Here is a 21,762-nt window from a genome sequence, read left to right as displayed (position 1 = left end):
GTGAGCTTGCCTGCCTCCCTGCCTTCCTGGCTTCCGTGACACCTCCCCACCATTTTCCCTTGTCTAATAAACGGCTGTTTATTGACGACTCAGCTCCTCTGCATTTTTGGGTCCAATACTACCACCACATCACAGTTACTGCCGAACTGCTGATTCATTTGAAAATGAAACTTTTGACCATTTATTAATAATTTTCTATTTTACCACCTGGCAACCTCAAAGTCATGAACCCTATAGAAAATGCAACAGTTTTTCATCAACCTTCAGAAGTTTTTATGTGGCATAATTTCAGGTGCAGGCTAGAGGGCTGAGAAAGCAAACCTGGCTTGCACATAATCAGTTCAATAATATTATTTTTGCCATCACAGATAGTAGAATTTGTATAAGTGCAGGCAACACTGAGGACTGTTGTAGTGTGATCTGATGTTATGTTGCATTGGTAATCCCTTCATAAGTTGCCTTTGCACGTACTGCAGTAATACCAAGGTAGTTCTAAGAGCTTAGTGTGTGACTCATGAATGTACTGAAGACTGCATAGTGCGTTCATGATGTTGCAGTTATGAGCAACCAACATGTTTACAAGCTCTTACCATCAGTAGCAACTTCAGGGGTGAAAATAACGAGGTTTCCTCTATTGTTAAAACAGACTAATGAGTGAATCAGACATTCTGATGGGATAGTTCAGGATTTGTGGCTGCTTTCATCTACATCTACGCTCACATGTCAGACATGCTTATAAACTCTGTTTTAAGTTTGTACATCTTGGTTCCTTTTACAAATTAATACACATTAATTTAAATGAAATGGGACGTTGATTCCCAACAGAGTGAAACAAAGCCTAGCACACCACGACTGAGGCCGATGATATGGCTGAGTGGTTTTCTCTCACACGATGATGTGGGTGAGGAAGCACAGGCATGACGTATGTTTTGTATCACTGGCAGTGGGGGTAGACCACATAAATTCTACTGGTTTAATTGTCAACTATGAGTAATGGATGCTCTTATTTTGAAGTGTTTTAAAGTCAAAGTTAGTAATATAGCCTATCTTGAGCAATCTTTGAACCTTATCTCTGACAATTTAGCCTCGGGGCCAAAAAAAAAAAAAATGGACTAATGGATATCTGCTCTAACATCAAACTCAGTGTGGTGCCTCTGATTGTCGCCATCCTGGCAGTCCTGCCTCTGCCAACTCCAGACTATCTAAAAATGGGCAGAGACGTGCAGCATAGCTATGGGAGCTGAATGACGCCTCAGCATTCAAACAAGCCATCTGTAATGGCACCCACCTGTTAAATAGAGTGGCCAAGGTTGGTTAATTTAATTAATTTAATTCTGCATAACTTAAGCCTTAAATTAATTTGAAAAGGTGAGTTCTATATAAATTTACCCTCAGTACAGTTGTCATGAAGGGGGAAATTAGCTACAAAGACCAAAACTATTTTGTACCAGGTTGTAAAGATTTATTTCTGCTTGGATATTTTAACATGGAGACTTATGGAGACTGACTTACCTCTGGAGCCAGCCTCAAGTGGATGTTTGAGTAACTGTTTTGGCACATCCATCATCATCATGACCACACACTCTAGCACTTGGCCAAACTTCCTCTGCAGTCCAATTGCAACTAAATACATGAGAATGATGAAAAAGACATTTCGGCTCATTTCTATAAAACAGACACCTGTATATGAAGACAGATGTAATGAAGGTTGTCTCATTACTTACCTTTCATAGTCATGTGAATTTCATATCACAATGAGTAGATATATTATAGAATGAGGCACAACCAAAGCAGTGAATCCTTTATTGAAACGGTGTGACTATTGTGTTAACAGTGTATGTGTGTGCAGGTTCTGTGTTGCCCCGGTGGGGACTGATTGGAGACCAGGCCTGCAAGAGAAACATTCAGTTAGTTTGAATAGTTTGGTAGCTGAACAAAGATGCTCTTTAGGGGTAATGTGTCTGAAAGTATTGGTAAAATGTGATGCAACTGTGAAAATAAGTTGAGGAAGTTCAGAAGAGAACAAGGGTCGGAACCAGGTCAGGGAGGTGTCCTTTAAACATGTAATTCTGCTGACTAGAGAACGGAGAAAGACGTTTGATGCCATCTGTACTATGGGGAGGTGTCCGAGACAGCCCGTTTTCGAGGGAATAAGAACAATTGTCGAGGCTCTTCTGGAGGCCTGATTCTCTGTGTTGCACTGTTAAACGCTCCTTCTTGTACAAGAATAAAATTCAACTTAAACTTTGATACTTCAAATCCAGTCTTCCTTATTAAATGGTCTTTTAATAAAGTGAATTTGTGAGCTCTCGGTCTTCGCTTGGCTGACTCACTCTAACTGGAACTGGTTGACAAGTCGGCATTACTTATTTTTCACTCAGCAAATGATTGAACTGACTTCATTACACAACCTTGCACAAGCACAGATATATTTTACATTGTTCTTATGCATATAATTTTCCCCAGCAAAAGAAATGTAAGGCCCAAGGGCAATGGCTTATAATGGGCCATTCATATCCACAAGAGTGGGTCCTCTTCCATGGAGACCTCCATTTTCTACAGTAGCCCAAACAGTCAAACCAAACACTGGCTCTACATATGGCCATTTGCTTTTTATGTGAGTGTTTCTCATGTTTGGATGGAGAGGGTGAGGTGTGGGAGAGTATGCAGATGGCAGTTGGTTGCCTGCTAGGTGCACTAAATCTTACACACTGGACCTTAAGTGAACTAATTGTATGTATGATAAGTGACAAAAAAAATTGAAGTGTGTTAATAAAATTAGGATTATACTGGGTTCAGATGTTTTTAAATCAATAATGTGTGTTTTCTTACATGTCTTGAGAAAGAGAGAGGTTGAACGGTATGTATAAGTTGAGGAGAGTCAAACAGAACAAGGGTCGGAGCCAGGTCAGGGAGGTGTCCTTTAAACATGTAATTCTGCTGACTAGAAAACTGAGAAAGACGTTATGATGCCATCTGTATCTATGGGGAGGTGTCCGAAACAGCCCATTTTCGAGTGAATAAGAACTAAATGTCGAGGCTTTCTAGGAGCCTGTCTTCTCTGCAACCCCCTTTGTGTTTTGCACTGTTAATTCTCCTTCTTGTACAAGAATAATAAATCCAACTTAAACTTTGATACTTCAAATCCAGTCTTCTTATTAAAGGGTAATTTGAAAATTCTTTTAACAAAGTGAATTTGTGAGCTCTCGGTCTTCGCTCGACTTCACTCTAACTGGAACTGGTTGACAAGTTTGCATTACTTCAATTCCACTTAGCAAATGATTTAACTGACACAGATAATATTTTTACATTGTTCTCTATTCCCAAGTCCTATGCATAATTTCCCCAGCTAAAAGAAATGTAAGGCCCAAGGGCAATGGCCTGGGCACATGCCCACTTTGCCCACTGTAATCCATCTATGACGACTAATTATAATTGTAGCAAGAGACAGGAAGTCCTCTCTTGGTTCTTTAATTTTGTCTGAAACAGTAGCCTGTTCCTAGCAGGCCTCATATGAGACCTGGCATATTTAAACCCATTTACAGCCGATCTGACCTTCAACAGGCAATCACTGATGCAGGTTCACTAGTAAAAGTTATCGGCAGCCAGGATTTTCTGAGAGTTAAATCTGACCTTGGTGCAGTCTGCTCCTTTGAGGAGCTTAATGAAAACCAATCTTAGAGTGTGATCCATCGGCCTCTTTTAAATAAAATTACAGAGCCAGGCCTTTGTGTAGCATTTAGAGGTATTGTGTCCAATGTGCATACTGCTGTTATGGTCTCTGTACAGGCCAGGGTCATTCTGTAACCACACATTATTTTATTATGCTATGCCCTTTCAGCACTGAACCATTTTAAAATCATTCACATGGATGATAGGGAGGCTCCTCCTCATGGGAACTCAAAATAAGACCATGAGAGAATAAAAAGAAATTCTTTGCTGCCACAAATGAGGTTAATGTGTCAACAGTAAAGAGTGTATAAGGTGTGGTTGGACTGGCTGGAAACAGTCTAAATACAGGCTCTGTGTCTGTGCGGATCCTTTTCACTATAAAACATTATGATTGTGTAGACCAGGGGTGTCAAACTCATTTTGGTCCAGGGGCCACATACAACTATATATGAGCTCAATATTTGAAAATATAAAAAATATATAGATAAAAAATGTGCTAAAAACAAGTGCAATACAAAATCTTTTTTCTTTTCTTCAATAAAATAAAAAGTAACAACCTGGGGCTTTAAAAGTAGATGATTTACAAAACAATCATCATTGATAAACAAGAAAGGCTTTTGTCATCACTTTATCAATATAATATAATTTTTTAATGATGGTAATTACCCAACGAGTGTGAGTGTATTGTCATAACCTTAAATACACATCATTTCATGACACCATGTTTATCAGTTTTAATTATTCTTTACAGCGTGGTCACCCATCCCAGTACTGTCGCCTGAACCGTCCATGTCCCCGTCTGGTCATCTATTTGATGGTGAGAGTGAACTGCGCCCAGACTTCCACCTTTCAAGACCAACTGTTGTCCACCTTATCCGGCTCCTTCGCTCTACATTAGACTACGGCTGGGGTCATGACCTGGAGGTTTTGGTCTTCCTTTTCTGGATGGCAAGCGTACATCTTACCGTGTCGTGTCCAGAGCATTTGCCATCCTGCGATCCACGGTCCATGACATCACCACAGGGTCACCGAAAAAGTCCTGGTGAAGAACTGGCTCACTTTTTCCCCCAGCTGATCAGCTTCAAACAATTGGTGCAGGGTTCGAACGTTTGGCTGGATCTGCAGCGTTTGCCAGGGTTGTGGGCAGTATTGACGGCTGCCAAGAACATGTCCTGCCTTGTTCCTGTGCCAAAGACGCCGCGTCCCAGCGGCCCTCAGGACTACAGAACGGTATCCTTGACATCCACATAATGAAGACCTAAAGAGGCTCGTCCTGGAGCAGCTAAAACCTGTGGTCAGGCCCTTCAATGAGCCATTATAGTTTTTGCCTACCACCCCGACGGGGGAGTTGAGGATCGCATCATCTACCTGCTGAACAGACTCTACTCTCGTCTGGACAAGCTGGCGAGCACTGCGAGAATCATGTTCTTTGACTCTCTAGTGCTTTTAACACTATCCGACTCTACATGGGTGGAGAAGATGACTGCAATGCAGGTGGAGCGCCTGTTGACTACCTGATGGTCAGTACACTTACAGAACGTGTCCGAGGGTGGTCAGTAACACTGGGGCCCCACAGGGGACTGTTCTCTCCCCTCCTCTTCACCATTTTCACCTCAGATTTCAACTATTGCACCAAATCCGCCACCTTCAGAGGTTCTCTGATCATTTAGGTTGTATTGAAAAAGGTGATGATGGTGAATACAGGACTGTTGTGGGCAACTTTGTCACTTGGACTGAGCTGAACCATTTGCAGCTCAATGTGACAAAGACGAGGAACTAATAGGGGATCTGAGGAGAGTGAAACAACCAGTGACCCCCGTTTCCATCCAGGGGGGTCCCTGGTGGATAGTGTTGAGGAGTATAAGTACCTGGGGGTGTACTTGAATAAAAAATTGGACTGGACTAGAACACAGCAGGCTGTCTACAAAAAGGGCCAAAGCCGTCTCTTTTTCCTAAGGAGGCTGAGGTCTTTTAACATCTACCGGACAATGCTGAGGATGTTTTATGAGTCTTGTTGTAGCCAGTGAGATCTTCTTTGCTGTCACATGCTGGGGCAGTGGGCTGAAGATCGCAGACACCAACAGACTAAACAAACTGGTCAGGAGAGCGATGATGCTGAGCTGGACACTCTGACGACCGTGGCAGAGAGGAGATGCTGGGGGGGGGGGGGGATAGAGCCGGGAACGAGGGTGGTGGAAGGCTCTTCAGCCTCTAAATACTGCTCGAGACGATGATGATCTGATTCAGGTGTGCGCAGTCAGCTCCACAACAAACTCTCTGCTACTCTCTGCAAAGAGAGCACATGGAGCCCAACCCCCAGCCTAAACACACCACAGTAACTCTTTTGTCATCGAAGAATGAAATTGGCCATTGGAAACAAAACCTGCAACGAAAAAGAAAACTGACATTAGAATTATTGCAAACAAGTTGTATTGGCACTGACATGCGACAACTACAGCATTGGTGATGGTCCATTTTTCCCAGTATTCCAAAAAAACGTCGAACAGCCCCTTATCCCGAGGTTTATTATTACTAACCATTACTAACTATTGTTAAGGGTACTGTATCAGTGCCACATTTTGCCTTACCTAAGCATAAAATACAAGGTTGGACCAGTGTACATGCATTAGTTATTTTCGCAGCAATGTGCCTTTAGGGAAATGGGTGTGTTCTGACTAAGCGGCAACCACTCCATAAGTACCCATGTTAAAATGTCCAACTTCACAGCAGAAATAAACACAACACAGCCTGGGACAAAAACACTTTTGGTCTCTATAGCTAATTTCCCTGTTCATGACAACTGTACTGAGGGTGAATTTATATACAACTCATCTGTTCAAATTATATTAAGGCTTAACGTTATTCAGAATTAAAGCCTGGTCGCTTTGATTGACAGGTACAGTTACAGTTATAGATTGACGCTTGATCAAGGAGAATTAGAGACACTCTCAAAGTTCATCAGAAGTGCCTGAGTCGGTCTCACATTCTGCCAAACTCATCCTGGTGTATAGACTTTAAACCTCTACAGATAACAACATAAATACTATACCCATGCAGGTTTTATTGTCAGCATATTCTAGTCTGGAGACACAGATGTCTGTTTACGCAGATTGGAACGTCAACGGCAAGCTATCTATTTTGACTAGGAAGGCAGCAATAGGTCTCTTCGACCCTGACCACCACAGTGTTGAGATAGACCGGCACCTACTGTTCCCAATCAAAGCCAAACTAATACTACCTCAAGGCCCACACATGACCTCATGTAACCTAAGGATAGGAAATTCCATAACAATTGGAACTATACTGACAAATAATTGAGTACTCTGTGGCATCTTATAAATCAATTTTTGGTTCCTCCTCTATGGTATATCTGTATACAAGTCGGCCATGACGTTAATCATGACCCTTCCTCATCTCCCTCCAGCTGAAAGAAATGGCTGCTTCCTCTTTTCATGCGCCCTCCCCTCCACTACAGCGTCATAAATACCACAGCAATTTGCTCTGTGTGCAGATGGCAGCTTGTACTGTAGCTCATCTTAAAGTCAAAGTCATCTACTGCTGAGAGGTTCCTTTCATAGAATTCAAAGTCACTTAGTTCCAAGCTTAGCTGTAGCTGATAATTATTACATTTTTACTACTGATCTAGAGACAGGCATGTATGCCCAGAAGTCTGCTGAACAGGGGCCACACAGAGGAAGTTCTTTTGACTCCGTAAACTCTGAGGCGAAGCCGCTCAACAATGAGGTACGTAGCACTAATGATGTGCGTGTTCTGTGTTTCTTTGAAAAGCTCCACCTGAAAGAAGAATGGACAGTTATAGTAGCAGCTTTAAGTCGATGTCACCTTGATTGGAGAGTTGTTTGATCGCTGGACCTCACCTCAAAGGTGTCAAATTATTTCTAATTTATTTGAGATCAAACATTATTCACACTTAGTGATCCCATTTTGTAGTTAACAATAGTGTCAAAATGTTTTTTGGTCGTGGGGAAATTCAGAAATTCTCTTTGTCATCTCAGCTGGACAGAGCTTGATGTTGACATCTGTTGACAGCAGCTGAGCAGATGGAAAGAGAGACACCGTCAACAAACTTGAGCAGTGATGTCACTGCTTTATGAAAGATTTGATTTAGCTCTATCACACAATAATGTTTAAAATATTTCTTTATAATAGGTATTTTATATATATATATTTCACAAGAAAAGTGACTTACACAGCATCTTACAAATGCATTTTAATTTCAGTTGTCCTTTTTCTACAATATGCAACAAAGACAATTCAGCATTGTAATTTTGACTAAAATAAGACAAAATTAATTTCTAAAAGATGTATTATATGACTTACAATTATATAGTATATATAATATATGTTTTACATGAAAGCTAAGAGCTGCTTCGACAGAAAATGTTTTCATATTAAAATTTAAAAATCAAACATCTGGTGTCTGAGATTTACTGAAAAAGACCACTAAAAACTGATGAACCCAATCAAATATGTATATTTTTGTCATGTTTTGTGGCTCTTCTCAGCTGTGTTGGCAAAGCAAAAAAAATGTTTTTATGTTATTTCTTTTTTGCAACCAAACAAAAGTGAAGAAAAGTCATGAAGAATTTGCCAAAGATGCTTTTTAGTGTTTTAAATTCAGAATAGCACAGGTCACATCATCTGTTGCACCACCCAACACCCTTGTAACTGCAAATAATGAGATAGAGAAAAGGTATAAAACTCAAATTTAGAACAGTAGAGTATCATAACTGTTAGAGGACCCTGCATCACTTTGATTGATTAGATTGAATCATACAAACAGTAGCGTTACCAAGGCAAGAAGTGAGGGCTGCTGCTTTCATCCAGCATCTACAAACTGCTTCCATGATGGAGATGACTCTCGGTAATGGTTGATGTTTGCTCACATTTAGAGCCAAATAATATGAAATTCCTTTTGGTAGGATGCCTTATCTGAGGAGATTTTTTCAAACCCCTGTATAAGGAGTGTCGTCACATTTCAATAAGTTCTAACTGTGTGTCCAACATGAACAGAGACAGGGTGGGAGAACAGGTTAATGTCCTCAAAGGCAGCAAAATCATTTTGACAGAAATGTTGGCACAAACATGACACGACCCATCTATAACAAAGGTTATGAAATAACAACAGACTCTTAGCTGCCACGCAAGCAAGATGCTGTCTACTTTTGTTATGGCAGCTTGATTACAGTTTAATGGAAATAATCCAATTTTGACATAGTTTTTACATAGATATACAAAGTACACAGACATACATATTCGAACAATATACAAACACTAGGTACATTTAATAAGAGCACTTGAGTCCATGAGAGTTCTTACAGGTGTTATAAAGTAATCTTCAGGTTGCAGCATATGATTGTGGTCCTGTACAGGGAATAATTATGCTGTCCCTGTTTCACACAGTAAGTCAGATAAATCTTTATTCTTAATATACTGGATGTAGCACCCCCATATTTTCTGAAATATCTCTTGTTTATCTTTTAAAGTACATGTAATTTTTTCTAATGGTAAACATAAAGACACTTCTTTGAACCGTTGCGTAATACTTGGTTTGCCAATATTTTTCCACGTCAGAGCTATCACTCTCTTTGCTTGTAGTATTCCCATATTTATGAAGATTTTTTCAAAGCGATTTATGTTATGTCCTTTAGGATATAATCCCAGTAGGAAAAAAATTGGGTTCCATCCCTAGTCTAATTGATAAAATCTCCTGTATTATTACTCTAACTTCTTAAACTTCATCATCATCATCATTTCATCATCATTTCCCAGTTGAGCAAGTGGGTTGATACACTTAACAGCTTGATGTAGCATTTTACTTGCCCTGGGCAATATAACTTTCTGTTTTATTTTGTCCGACTGCAATTATACACTGTATTTGGTCATGAGTTTTGTATTATGTTGTGTTTGTCTTGTAAAATTGGGGAATGTTTCTCAGTTAGCTTATGTTTCATATATATTTGCAGTTGTTGCAGATAGTTACATGTTTTATTCATTTGAATATTAATATTTTGAAGCTGCGTCAATCAGTATTTCTATATTGACAAGCATCGAATGACTGAGAGACTGAGAGAGTTATCACCAACTCTGCAGTTCCTCTCAGCTATATGGAGTGTTGCTACTGTTTTCACTGTACATTACCTGCACAGCACCAAACAGCAGGGAAAGCTAATGACTATGAACACAGTGGACCAAATATTTCTCTGAGAAGCTTAGACCAAGATGAGACCAAATCTCAGAGCTCAGTCTCAGTTTGTTCCTGCTGCAGTAGGAATACATGATTTAATGCACATTTAAGTCAACTGCAGTTCAACCTATGCCAGCATACATTTACAGTACCTTTATTTCACCACTGAGTGCAGCTGTAGGTCAATAAGTGAGGGATGATGTACAGTGAAGCGTTCATTACTGCAAAATAAACCTCATCAGGGTGATGCATGGTCTTGAAGGGGTGTATATGTCCATAGCAGCGGTCTGCTATAAATAAATAACAGACAGTAGAATGTAAGAATTGACCAATCAGAATAAGATATACAACAAAGCTGTGTAGTAAGCATTGAAAAACATGTTTATTTGTTTATTTCAAGCCATAAAGAAATAGTACAAGTATACAATATGTCTAAATGTTTTGTTTTTATTCTAAATTAATCAGGTTACATTCAGTAAAATTGATGGGAACCAGGACAACAGAAGCATCTCCACTGGAAAGACCACCAGCGCTGAGAAATGTGTTGCAACTATCATATTCTCGCTGAGAAATGAAGTTGGTGGTCTTGTCAAAGTACTTAAGCTTTTCCAGGTGGGTTTTAAGTTCAAGTTAACGTTAAAGACAAACTGCTGAATCTTTTTTTGCTGAAATGATTTTCTCTGGATGTTGTTGTTTCACTGCATTTGGAAGCTTTTCTATATGTTTTGTTCATCTTTTATGTGCAGGAGAAACACGTCAACCTCATTCACATTGAGTCTCGCAAGTCCAAACGAAGGGATTCAGATTTTGAGATTTTTGTTGATTGTGACACCGACAACGAACAGCTCAAAGAGCTGACTCAGCAGCTGAGGAAGCATGCTGATATCATTGAGATTTCTCCATCTGAAACCTCCGCCCATCCTGATGATGGTAGGCCTTACTTTACTTTTGAATAAACAGATTAAATCTATTTTTTTTTTTTCTATTTCTCCTTAAAAGCAGTCCAAATCTAAATAAGCCTCTCGACTTGATCTAAGCCGACAGGCTTACTGTTAAATCACGATTGCATGAAAAAACCTGAATTGTATTTCAGATTTGCCTGGTGTACCCTGGTTCCCTAAGAAGATCTCTGACTTGGATTTGTGTGGGAAGAGAGTTCTGATGTACGGCTCTGACTTAGATGCAGATCATCCGGTATGTAGGACGGACACAGATACTTCTTAAATGTCTGTTCTTTAAGGATTTGTGAAAATGTAAACTGAGAGTGAACTGTTTTGCAGGGATTTAAAGACAACGTATATCGCAAAAGAAGAAAATATTTTGCTGACTTAGCTATGAGCTACAAACAGTAAGTTTCTTTGACTGTGATGTATTTGAAATTGTTTCATTTTGCTTTAAAGTATAACATTTGGGTGACATACTTCAGTTGAGGGGATCAATAATATTAACAGTCAGGCTAAAATAAAGAAAAGACAAAGAAACACACTTTAGCCAACAGGGCTCTACCACAACTCTAAACCAGATCTACTGCAGCACATATCATATGCCTCATTTGCAAAACTGACATAACAAAAAAACTAATTAGCAATTGCCAAACTAAACAAAATCGTACCAATACTATTGAGAAATGAAAGGTATAAGCTTTGAAAAGGAAAGACAGGACGATAAAATAAAGAATCAGAACAAGTACAAAGACATCTTGTTTTGTGTCATTTTGTTATTCCAGTCTAATGATACTACTTCTCTGATGTTTAAAATATGAACGATAGTTATGTATCTGATTCTGCTATATATTGACATTTACATTCAGTCATTTAGCTGACACTTTCATTTGAAGCGACAGAATTAACAGAATTATTCAAACACTTAGCCTGGCTATTGCGCTGACCGACCTATCTGTAAGCTATATTTAAAGCTTGAAGATGTGTTTAAGAGTTGGTAAAGTAATCAATAAGGAAGCAAGGAAATAATAGCTGTGAGACAGTTCGTTTCCTCAGCAATTCATTGAACAAGAGGACTGACATTTACTTTAGCCAGCTCAGCAGATGAATGAGATCAGATTTAGTACCAAACTGCTTTTACAATCTGAGACTGATAGTTGTTTAGTCAGAGAAAATTCAGATTGTAAATTGCTTTTAATTTTAATTTAATAAGAATTTCATGAATATGTAACAGTGTCATCTGCATATTAATGAAAAGAACAAATTGTTGAAGATGGTTGATAAAAAAATATAGGTCATGAAGTCATGGTTGTGGTGCAGTCTTCTCAATAATTTAATAATCTGACTGCACCAAAAAGAATTAAAGCTGCAAGCAGCCCTCGCACATGTGCGCACGTCGAAATGTGCATAACATCGGTCTTAATAACCGCAAGAAGTCACCTCTGAGAAGGTGCTTCCTGACGATTTCTTCTTCGAATCTTTTTATGGATGGCCACACCCACACCGTTTCCTGAAAATTCATCATTTTGAGAAATTTTACTCAGGAAGTCTATGTGAACACTCCTACCAAGTTTGAAGTGAATTGGATAAAATCCCTAGGAGGAGTTCGTTCAAACATGACCCCTTGTCAACCAGCCCGAAACAGCAAAAATGGTGATGTTCATTCTTAAATATCTCGCTTCCTGTTCATTGTAGCCCATTGCTCCAAAAGACTTTTTTGTAGGTCTTGCCATGTTCTACAATTCGGCTGAGGTTTCGTACCTCTGTGTCCAAAACTGTGGCGGCGCTGTTCCAAAGAAAAATTCTAAGGGGCACTATAGAGCGCTTTTGCCCCGCCCCCTCATTAATTATGCAGCCGAATTGTGCATAATATTGGTCTTAACAACCACAAGTTTCAGACAGCTCTGACAAAGTATATGATAGCCTAACACTTTTGCCTGAAAATTAGCCAAAAAGTCAATGGCACCGCCAAAAACGTACACCTAGGTGGCGCTGTAGAGCCATATGCATACATCCATGTGCGAGACCCCCAAAATGCAAAATTTTACACCCGACTTTGGGGGGATAGGAAAATCGTCGTGAGAAACATTTGAAATTCAATAGGGCCTCACCGCAAGCCGCGTGCTCGGGCCCTAATTATTGACAGTTAAACTATAGTTAAACTAAATTACTACTAAATTTGCTAATTTCTTGGTTCCCTGTTATATTTGGCCTCTCAAACCTCTTGTGTTGTATAGTATATTGAAGTAATATTTAAGTCAATAAGCCGATTTCTTATGTTTGTCAGCGGTGATCCAATTCCTCGCATAGCTTTCACAGCAGAGGAGGTCCGTACGTGGGGCATGGTGTTCAGGGAGCTCAACAAACTTTACCCCAGCCATGCCTGCAAAGAGTATCTGAAGAACCTCCCACTGCTGAGCAAACACTGCAACTACAGCGAAGACAACATCCCGCAGTTAGACGACGTCTCACACTTCCTCAAAGGTAAGCGATACTGCAACTGCCATGGCAATACCGGGGTGTCCTTAGGTGCAGTTTATCTAATGACACGACGATGTCAGTGCAGCTATTTGAATCTAAGCTTGGTTAAAATGAGTGGGGGTGGGATGTGTGTGTTTGTGTGCTTGAGTAGAGCGCACAGGTTTCAGCATTCGGCCAGTAGCAGGGTACCTCTCCCCCAGAGACTTTCTAGCAGGCCTGGCCTTCAGAGTATTCCACTGCACTCAGTACGTCCGTCACAGCTCCAACCCTTTGTATACACCTGAGCCGTGAGTACATACACGCACACACACATGCACACACACACCACTTTAATTTATTTATTTTTCAGTCATCCTACTTTTTGATTATGAATTCTTTGTTTAATTGTGTGTGTGTGTGTGTGTGTGTGTGTGTGTGTGTGTTTTGATACAGAGACACGTGCCATGAGCTTCTGGGTCACGTCCCCCTCTTTGCTGAGCCCAGCTTCGCCGAGTTCTCTCAAGAGATTGGTTTAGCATCACTGGGTGCTTCAGATGAAGCTGTACAGAAACTGGCTACAGTGAGAAAACACAGACACACACACACACACTACAGCGTTGTTCACAGTCTATAATTCTTTACTCTATAATCACGTCCTTGTTCTTGGATCAGGGTAACACTATAAAAATCACACAACATGATTTTATGATGAATCACAAACTTTTTATTGAGAGAAGCTGTCATGTTCACGCTTTGACTGCATGTGTTTTATTTGACTGTCATATGTCATATTGCGAGACGGTTTGTGAAACATGTTGGTGTGTCAGAGTTCACCAAAGTTGAACATTTTTTTGTGAATTTCTTTTTATATCCCACAAAGAATTCACTGATGTAATCACAGTGTTGATGTAATCACACCTCATGGTCTGTGAGTGTGTATTTCAGTGATTAATTGTGTTGTGCTGCAGGTCAGACGCCCTAAAACCACCATTACCACACACACAAAAACACGCACACAACTTCTGTGGTGACTATTGCTACTTTCTTGCTGTGTGGGATGATTTCAAAGTTGCACCCTGTTTTTTTCCAGTGCTACTTCTTCACAGTGGAGTTTGGTCTGTGTAAGCAGGACGGTAGGCTAAGGGCCTATGGTGCCGGACTCCTCTCCTCTATCGGTGAACTCAAGGTGACAAACATGAACCAAAGTACAATGTTCTTGTTTCACTGCAGATCATCTAATCCAGGGGTCTCCAAACTATGGCCCGCGGGCCACATCCAACCCGCCTAAACAATTGAAGTGGCCCACTTAACGATCCCAAACAATCCCTCTAAACATGGCCTATTTTTCAAAATTGCATTTTCCTATTATAAAATATCCACACTTAATGATTAAGCTTGGCATTCTAATTAAAATCTACCTCATTTACTAACTATTTACAGTACTAGCTAATTTTCATCCCCTCACACAATGGTATATTCTGACGTGACTTTGCTCGTGATCAACTTCCGCGCAGTCTGCCCAGGGATTCAACTCGGTGGGTCGGGGACGGCCGCACGGTGCGGGAGGATCCCCTCGTGGGACCTCTCCCCGCCGCTGGCTGGCCTCCGCCAGGCGCATTTCTTCTGCGCCGGTGTGCCGCGCACACTTGGGGGTGAAGGTGGCTCAAGCTTTACAGCGCCCTCCTGCCTGGACCTCGCCGCTTCCCGGGGCCGTGGACTTAGTGCTCGCTGCGCCTTCTCCGCGACTGTCGAATCGTAACTTATCGCAACTTTCACTTCCTCCCGCAACAAAATCGCAACAAAAATGTAAAAAGCACCACAACTTTCAACGCAATTTTTTGGAAAACTTCATGCAACATCAGGCATTTTAGGCCGCAACTATTTAAAAAAAGGCCCGCAAAATCCTGGTGAGACTGATATCATTTCCAGTTATAGACTGACCCCGGCCCCCCATCACAGAAAGGCAAGTTGATGTGGCCCGCACCGAAAAAAGTTTGGGGACCCCTAATGTAATCCTTGGCATTGATATTTGTGGTCTTGTTGGTCAGTATAAGTGCATCTGCTCCACATATTACCTACACTACACATTTCTGTATTTCTGTATATAACCTATGCTTTTAAAAAAAATTCACATTTTGTGACAGTTTGTTACTAAATGACTTTTGATTTTGTATCATGTGTCTAGTGACTAAAATGTAAATCTCTCTTTTTTCCGTTAGCATGCTTTGTCTGGCAAGGCCTGCATCCTTCCGTTTGACCCGATGGTGACCTCTAATCAGAAGTGCATGATAACTACATTCCAAGACGCTTACTTTGTATCTGACAGTTTTGAGGAAGCCAAAAACAAAATGAGGTTAGTGGGGGGAAAAAATTCACCCTCTGTACAGTTGTCACGAAAGGTGAAACATGTTTATTTCTGCTGTGAAGTTGGACATTTCGACATGTGGGCCTACGGAGACTGACTGAAACTAGCCTGAAGTGGGTGTTTGAGCAACTGCAGGTTTTGGCACTTCCACGTTGGCTTTATTCAGTCATGGAGGTTCTTGCTTCAGGTAAACAGCTAGCCTGAGGGTGCTTTCACACCACTTTAAACTCTAATCTGACCAGAGTTAATTTCCTTGGATAGTCCAGTTCAGTGTGAAAGTCTATCCGAATTCTGGCACAGATCAAACAAGCAAACTCTGGTCCGCCTGAAAACGTGGGTCTTGCTCCGCTTGCAAGTGAACCCTGGTGTGGTTCGCTTACAGTGGGAAAGCAAACCGACTATCCAGCAAACCAAACATCAGAAAGTCAATTGATGAGCTGGGTTTTTCTTCTTCCTGGTGCTTTTTTTTTCTTCCTAGTCAGTGCTTGTTTTGGGCAACGCCGCCCCCAAGCAGCTGTTGTAACTGCATGACGTTGTCCAGGCGGTTTGGTCCGCTTTCAGAAGCACAGTGTGAAAGTGAACCAAACCAAATGCAGATATGAAATTTTTCAGGCATTCTCCCCCGGGCTATCCTGGTGTGAAAGCAACATAAGAAGCAGTTACACCACATAATTCACAATAAAAAATTGTTGAGCTTTCAGAGAGTTTGTAAGTGTATTTTTAATGTTGGTGTTGGTCTTTGATATAAATGACTTTATTGTGTCTGCAGGGAGTTTGCCAAGACCATTCAGCGTCCATTCACAGTGCGCTACAACCCTTACACCCAGAGTGTGGACGTCCTGAAGGACACCAACAGCATCAATAGCATGGTGAAAGACATCCGGCACGAGCTGGACATTGTAGAAGACGCCCTGAACCGACTCAACGCCTGAAGGGGGTGGTGGGGGTTGTCACGAGGGTCAGAAGAAGCTAGCTGGAGTTGGCAAAGTTTGGATGGCCTGGGTATGAATAGGCAGGAATGCTTAAGGTTGGATAGGGATTGGGGTGGGTGTGGATTGGTGAGAATGCTGACCCAAATGAAGATGGTGGTTAGGCTAAGCTGTTGAGTTATACTGATACAGCACTCAGTCAGTCTGTCAGTGTTATGTACAGCTGCAGAGTGCAGTTAGTCTCAAGTTAGGGTTGATGTAGCAAGAAAGTTTGGGCGTGCTTTAGCTGGCGCTGTGCTAAAGGCTTACTGAAGTCAGCAATCATGTAATTACATAAATATGACTGAGAAAATCAGATTTTCTGAAAGCTCCAAGATATCTGACTTGGAGATTGATACAGTATCTGAAAATCAAATCAACCCCAGGAGGTTTAATGGATACAGTGTCATGTCAAATGTCAAAACACAAATTACTGTATCTTTAACCCTCACACGACCAGCTTTCACAACAGTCTTGAAAAACCAGGAAGGCTTACAAATCAAAAACATGGGAATCTTTCTCAGTCATACCATCCACCCTATTTGACATGAATGCACACAACTTTGATGAGGTAGCTCCTACTTGCAGGTCATGCAGTGGCTACCTTTAGTTGTGGCTACATTACATTTACAGTGAAATTAGCAAGAAAAAAAGAAAAGCTCTATTGGTGCTGCCTCTGAGAGAATGGTTATATAAATATTAATTAAAGAGACACAGCTAATGTGCATCCTCAGTTTTGGAGTCTCAGCTTCTTGCTGTCTTTCAGCAGTCAGTTTGGATTGATCATCGAACACTTATGTGTCAGAGTTGACCAAAAGCAGAACATAAACTCTGCAAGCAAATAGACTAATAGCCACAATTCCAGTAAAATGTAATTATATATACATATATAAATACATATATACATTATCTGTAACCGCTTATCTTCACTAGGGTCAAGCATTCACATAGCTTTGAGGTCTTATCAGGCAAAGTAAGTGAACACTCCTGTGTAACTGCACCGTGGCTTTGTTCCTTAAAGTTCAAATGAGACTAGTTCATGTTGATGGCCCTACCACAAGCACCAAAAGCTTAGAACTCTGTATACTGTAGGCTGTAAATAACAATAAATTCAAGTAGTGTGGGAGTTCATAACCCTGTGACTGATCCCTCCTGTCATATATGACTAAATTGTATGTAATGTGGAGTGATAATGTCTTGCCTAGATTTGTGAATCACTATGGTTTTAATGGATCTCATGGATCCTGGTATTTAAAAATGTTCTGCTGACTGCTGCTGCTTCGTTTTTGCCTTTCCTCTGTGGGTGGAACACCGTTCAGACAGTAATGGATTACAATACCTGTTAACTGAATATAGAGCAGGCTTTATTTACTGGATACCAGTACAATAAAAATATAGTTACGAGTTGAGTCCAAGCATCTTTTTTTGACATACTGTAAATGCATTAAAAACCTGAGAGTGTCATTACCCCAAGCTGTATTCAGACCAGTCACCTTGAAGTCACAGGGTATGTGAGTGCATCAAACAAAAGAGCACGGACCAGGTACATGTATGACATTCAAATATCTCTTCACTTGAAGCTGAATTGGGAAGGTTTAAGTTGTAAAGTCTCAGTTTGAGCTCTATGGATGAAACACAGATCATCCGTTATGATTCAGATATTACCATAATGATGGTGTAATGTGATGAATGAGTCGGTGCTATAAACAGCCACAGCCACGTGAAACTGATGACAGCTGCTCTCTGCATTTGGTGAACCTTGTTGATGCAACACAATGTGTTAATGAGCTAACACGAATATTTAAAGGCGTTTCTACATCCAGTTTTCAGTTTCTGACATCATGTCTTTGATTTGGACTTCTTCTTCTTCTTATCCAAAAGTGGAGAAATGAAACTCATGCGTGTGCCCCGAGAAGAACCACATAGACAAACGGGTGAAGCAGCACCAGGGGGCAGTGCACCCTTACTTCATTCACTGAGCCCACCAGACGTTTACTGAAGATAACCTCTTCTATGAAACATGAGAGGGAGCAGAGCAGGATGTGTGCACTATGTGCCTGTTAAACATAATCATAGTATAGAGTTTTTAGCGTGTGAAACATAGTAAAGCATCTCCTTGTGACGACATCATCATCAGGCTCAGTCAGGAGTTAATGCTGATGAATGTTCTGTGTTCTTCTACACATCAACAAGCTTAAGGTTCTGGATTCTGGTTGGAGTAAAGATGATCCTGAGCTCCATCGGAGCTGTCTCCCTAAATCTGGTTTCAGAAGTCTGTTTGTTCCTGTCAAGTTTAGAACTACAGTTTTTAGTTTATATTATATATATATCATATTATATAATATATATTTGTCTTTCTTCAAATGTTCTTATTCCACTGAATAGTTTCACTTTCACTAAGCACATGCTGTCACTGGCCAGTAAATTTCCCACATGGATACTTTCTCTTGGCCACCATGTGAAGAAATAATACTGAGTTTGAAATGCAGACTGTAGCACCACACCCTGTATTCACCAGCATTCAACAGTGAGCAATGACTTCTCAGTGTTGGTTAAAAAAGGACAAGATGAAAAATGAAAAGAGTTTAAAGCCACAGTATAAAGGTGTGTGGACTTCCCAGTTTAAGTAAGCAAGATATATAGGCCATGATATATATACGTATACCCGAGACAAGGTGGGAGATATAGAGATATATAGCTGAGAGAGTGACGAGATCGATAGAGATTAGAGATAGAAGAGAGAGAGGATTATGATATATCGAGTATATATCTATAATACAACATTACATACATACATACATATATACATACATACATATATATATGTGTGTGTGTGTGTGTGTGTGTGTGTGTGTGTGTGTATTTGATGACATAAGACAAGCAAATCTTCAAGTCATCTTCAAGCTGACTGGAAGGTTTTACCTCATTTAAATACTGAGTCATTCTGCAGATACTTCAAATAACTGTATCAAGGTGCACAGATTATTTGTGTTCGACGATTTCTCTCAAAGCAGGGGAAGAATATTTTAGTAAATTACAAAAATGGTTGGTAGCTCAGAAGATTCAATAAAAAAATGGAATGATGAATCCTATAGAAAGTGAAACTGGTTTGAAAAATGAAAGTGAAATACAGCTGCCAGGATGTTCATGGTGGTCTCCATATCTGATGTAATGAGCCCCTCTCTGAGTCTTCAGAAATGTGTTTTCCCCTGATATCCCACAGATATGAGTCCGACTTAACCATGTACTTTGTATCACTATGAGGAGGAGAAAATAAAAGAACCAGCCAATAAGATTATACAGTATATTCTATATGTGCAGAGCTAAAAAGATAGAAGTTGCCAGCTTGTTTATTTGGGCATAGTCTGGATTTATTTGATTCTGCGTATCCCATAAAGTGGAGTTTGGCACTACATCCAATCTACTGAGCTCAAGGTTTGAGATACCAAGCATATTCCCCATCCTCTCACATCAATACATGCACACAGTCCTTTCATGTGACAGGCACTCAGTTGATCCTGCCATCAGCTCTAAGCTGCTAATACTTTTTGATTAATGGTTAACTCTTCCAGTGTCTCTTATTCTTTTCTTTTCTTCTGTGAGATGAAGATGCTATTTTCTTTCCTTTCATAACACCTTTAGCTGTTGGCCATAAAATACAAGCTGGGGCTGTTGTTAAGTTCAAGGAAGGTTGTTCATTCCTGCCTAAAATATTCAATAAAAGGCTTGTCTTAGTAATGTATTATTAAAGCACCATCTGAGAGGGAAAATCTGGTGTATTATCTGTTGCTATGAAGTAATATGAGCGTCGGCTGAGATTATGAATCTGTGGGTTGTCAGTCATTTTGTGTATAATGAAATTGTCATTCAAGAAAAAAATCAATTCAGCAGCAAGACTTATGATGCAGAGAAACACATGAATAATCTTTGGTAAATAAAGATTGACATAAATAAATAGTCCATGGTGGTGGAGCAACAACTGATGCTCCAAGTGGTGAGCTGTACAATTATTCTGTGTGTTCTTGGGAATAATATCTATTGTCTGTTATATGTATGAAATCACATTCGCAAAAGTAGAAAAGAATCTACAATGTAGAAAATAATCCAAAAATAACCGCTGAATGAAAATGTGTGTCCAAACTCTTGCATGTCGCTGTATACGGTATTATCGATGCACAGCTTGTCACGAGTGACACTCATCCTAGAGTTCCTCTTTATCTTGTTTGAATAGTTGACGGAAAAATACCCCACCCTTGATAATTGTGTAACCATATTTTTCATTTATTTTACCTCAGGCTATTTTGGCAAGAACCGGCTTCCACACATAGCCAGATGAATTATGTATGTTTTTTTTAACAATGGGGTTGGAAGATGGAGATGAATTTGAAGTGTCGGGTAGATGAAAAGATGGAAAGAATTTTGAGGTTATTGTGATGACAGTGAGAATGAGAGAGAAATCCATTAGGCTGGAATTAAAATGACTGAGAGGGAGGACAGATTTAGAGTTATGTTGGACAAACATAAAGTGGAGAGTTGGACTGAGGACAATTCTAGTTCATATCAAAAGAAGTGGATTCATCTGAAGAAGGCACTGGGAATAGCTGAGTAAGAAGGTCACCAAGTGTCATGTTAGAAGAGTTCCAGTGAAGGGCGTTATCAATGGAGTACAGGGTCAGTGCAAGTTGTTCACAGCATGTTCAGGATAAGTGGTGGAGAAAGATGTGAAACAAAAACTGTTATGTTGTGTTTTGAATCATAAATCCTGCCTGACAACGTATTATCATGTCTGTCAGTTACACAGTAACAGTTCCCAAACCCCATCAGTGCAGAAATCTGGACACCGTTCACTTGTGTGTTCACATGAATTTGGTATATGCAGTAAATGTGATGCGGAAAGGAACCCCAAGTGTTATGTAGGGGGAATCATGAAGCAAGGCAAGCAGACTGTCCAAGAAGAGGTCAAAGAGAAGTCTACACCACGAGGAGGCAAGTTAGGACAGATTCAAGAAGTAAGGGAGAACAAATGAGGAGGATTAAGATAAAGTTCTTAGCATTTTTGGCCTCTGTGATTAACTGCTGCTGTGGTGGAAAGGAAATCTGAGATAACAGTAACAATTGATGCTAGAAGACATGTTTTTGGACAGGCCC

The 21,762-nt window shown here is 40.3% G+C and overlaps 1 protein-coding gene across 1 annotated transcript; it reads left to right on the top strand.

Moving 5' to 3' along the window:
* Positions 1-7,233: 7,233 nt before the first annotated feature.
* On the top strand, positions 7,234-17,990 carry LOC104921438 (tryptophan 5-hydroxylase 1). The gene is made up of 11 exons (XM_027281052.1): positions 7,234-7,416; positions 10,346-10,492; positions 10,627-10,810; positions 10,974-11,074; positions 11,161-11,228; positions 13,109-13,305; positions 13,454-13,589; positions 13,735-13,861; positions 14,372-14,467; positions 15,501-15,634; positions 16,416-17,990. The coding sequence occupies exons 1-11, from the start codon at positions 7,327-7,329 to the stop codon at positions 16,576-16,578; spliced, it is 1,443 nt and encodes a 480-aa protein (XP_027136853.1). The 5' UTR covers positions 7,234-7,326; the 3' UTR covers positions 16,579-17,990.
* The last annotated feature ends 3,772 nt before the right edge of the window (positions 17,991-21,762 follow it).

Source organism: Larimichthys crocea, chromosome VIII, assembly GCF_000972845.2.
Source record: "Larimichthys crocea isolate SSNF chromosome VIII, L_crocea_2.0, whole genome shotgun sequence".
NCBI lineage: Eukaryota > Metazoa > Chordata > Actinopteri > Sciaenidae > Larimichthys > Larimichthys crocea.
The sequence above is the reverse complement of the archived record's forward strand: the minus strand, read 5'-3'. Positions and strand labels throughout refer to the sequence as shown.

Coding starts and splice junctions, on each gene's coding strand:
- LOC104921438 (XM_027281052.1), top strand. CDS start 7,327: ATGTATGCCCAGAAGTCTGCTGAACAGGGGCCACACAGAGGAAGTTCT. Junction 11,075..11,160: donor ACTTAGATGCAGATCATCCG/GTATGTAGGACG, acceptor ACTGTTTTGCAG/GGATTTAAAGACAACGTATA. Junction 13,862..14,371: donor CTGTACAGAAACTGGCTACA/GTGAGAAAACAC, acceptor GTTTTTTTCCAG/TGCTACTTCTTCACAGTGGA.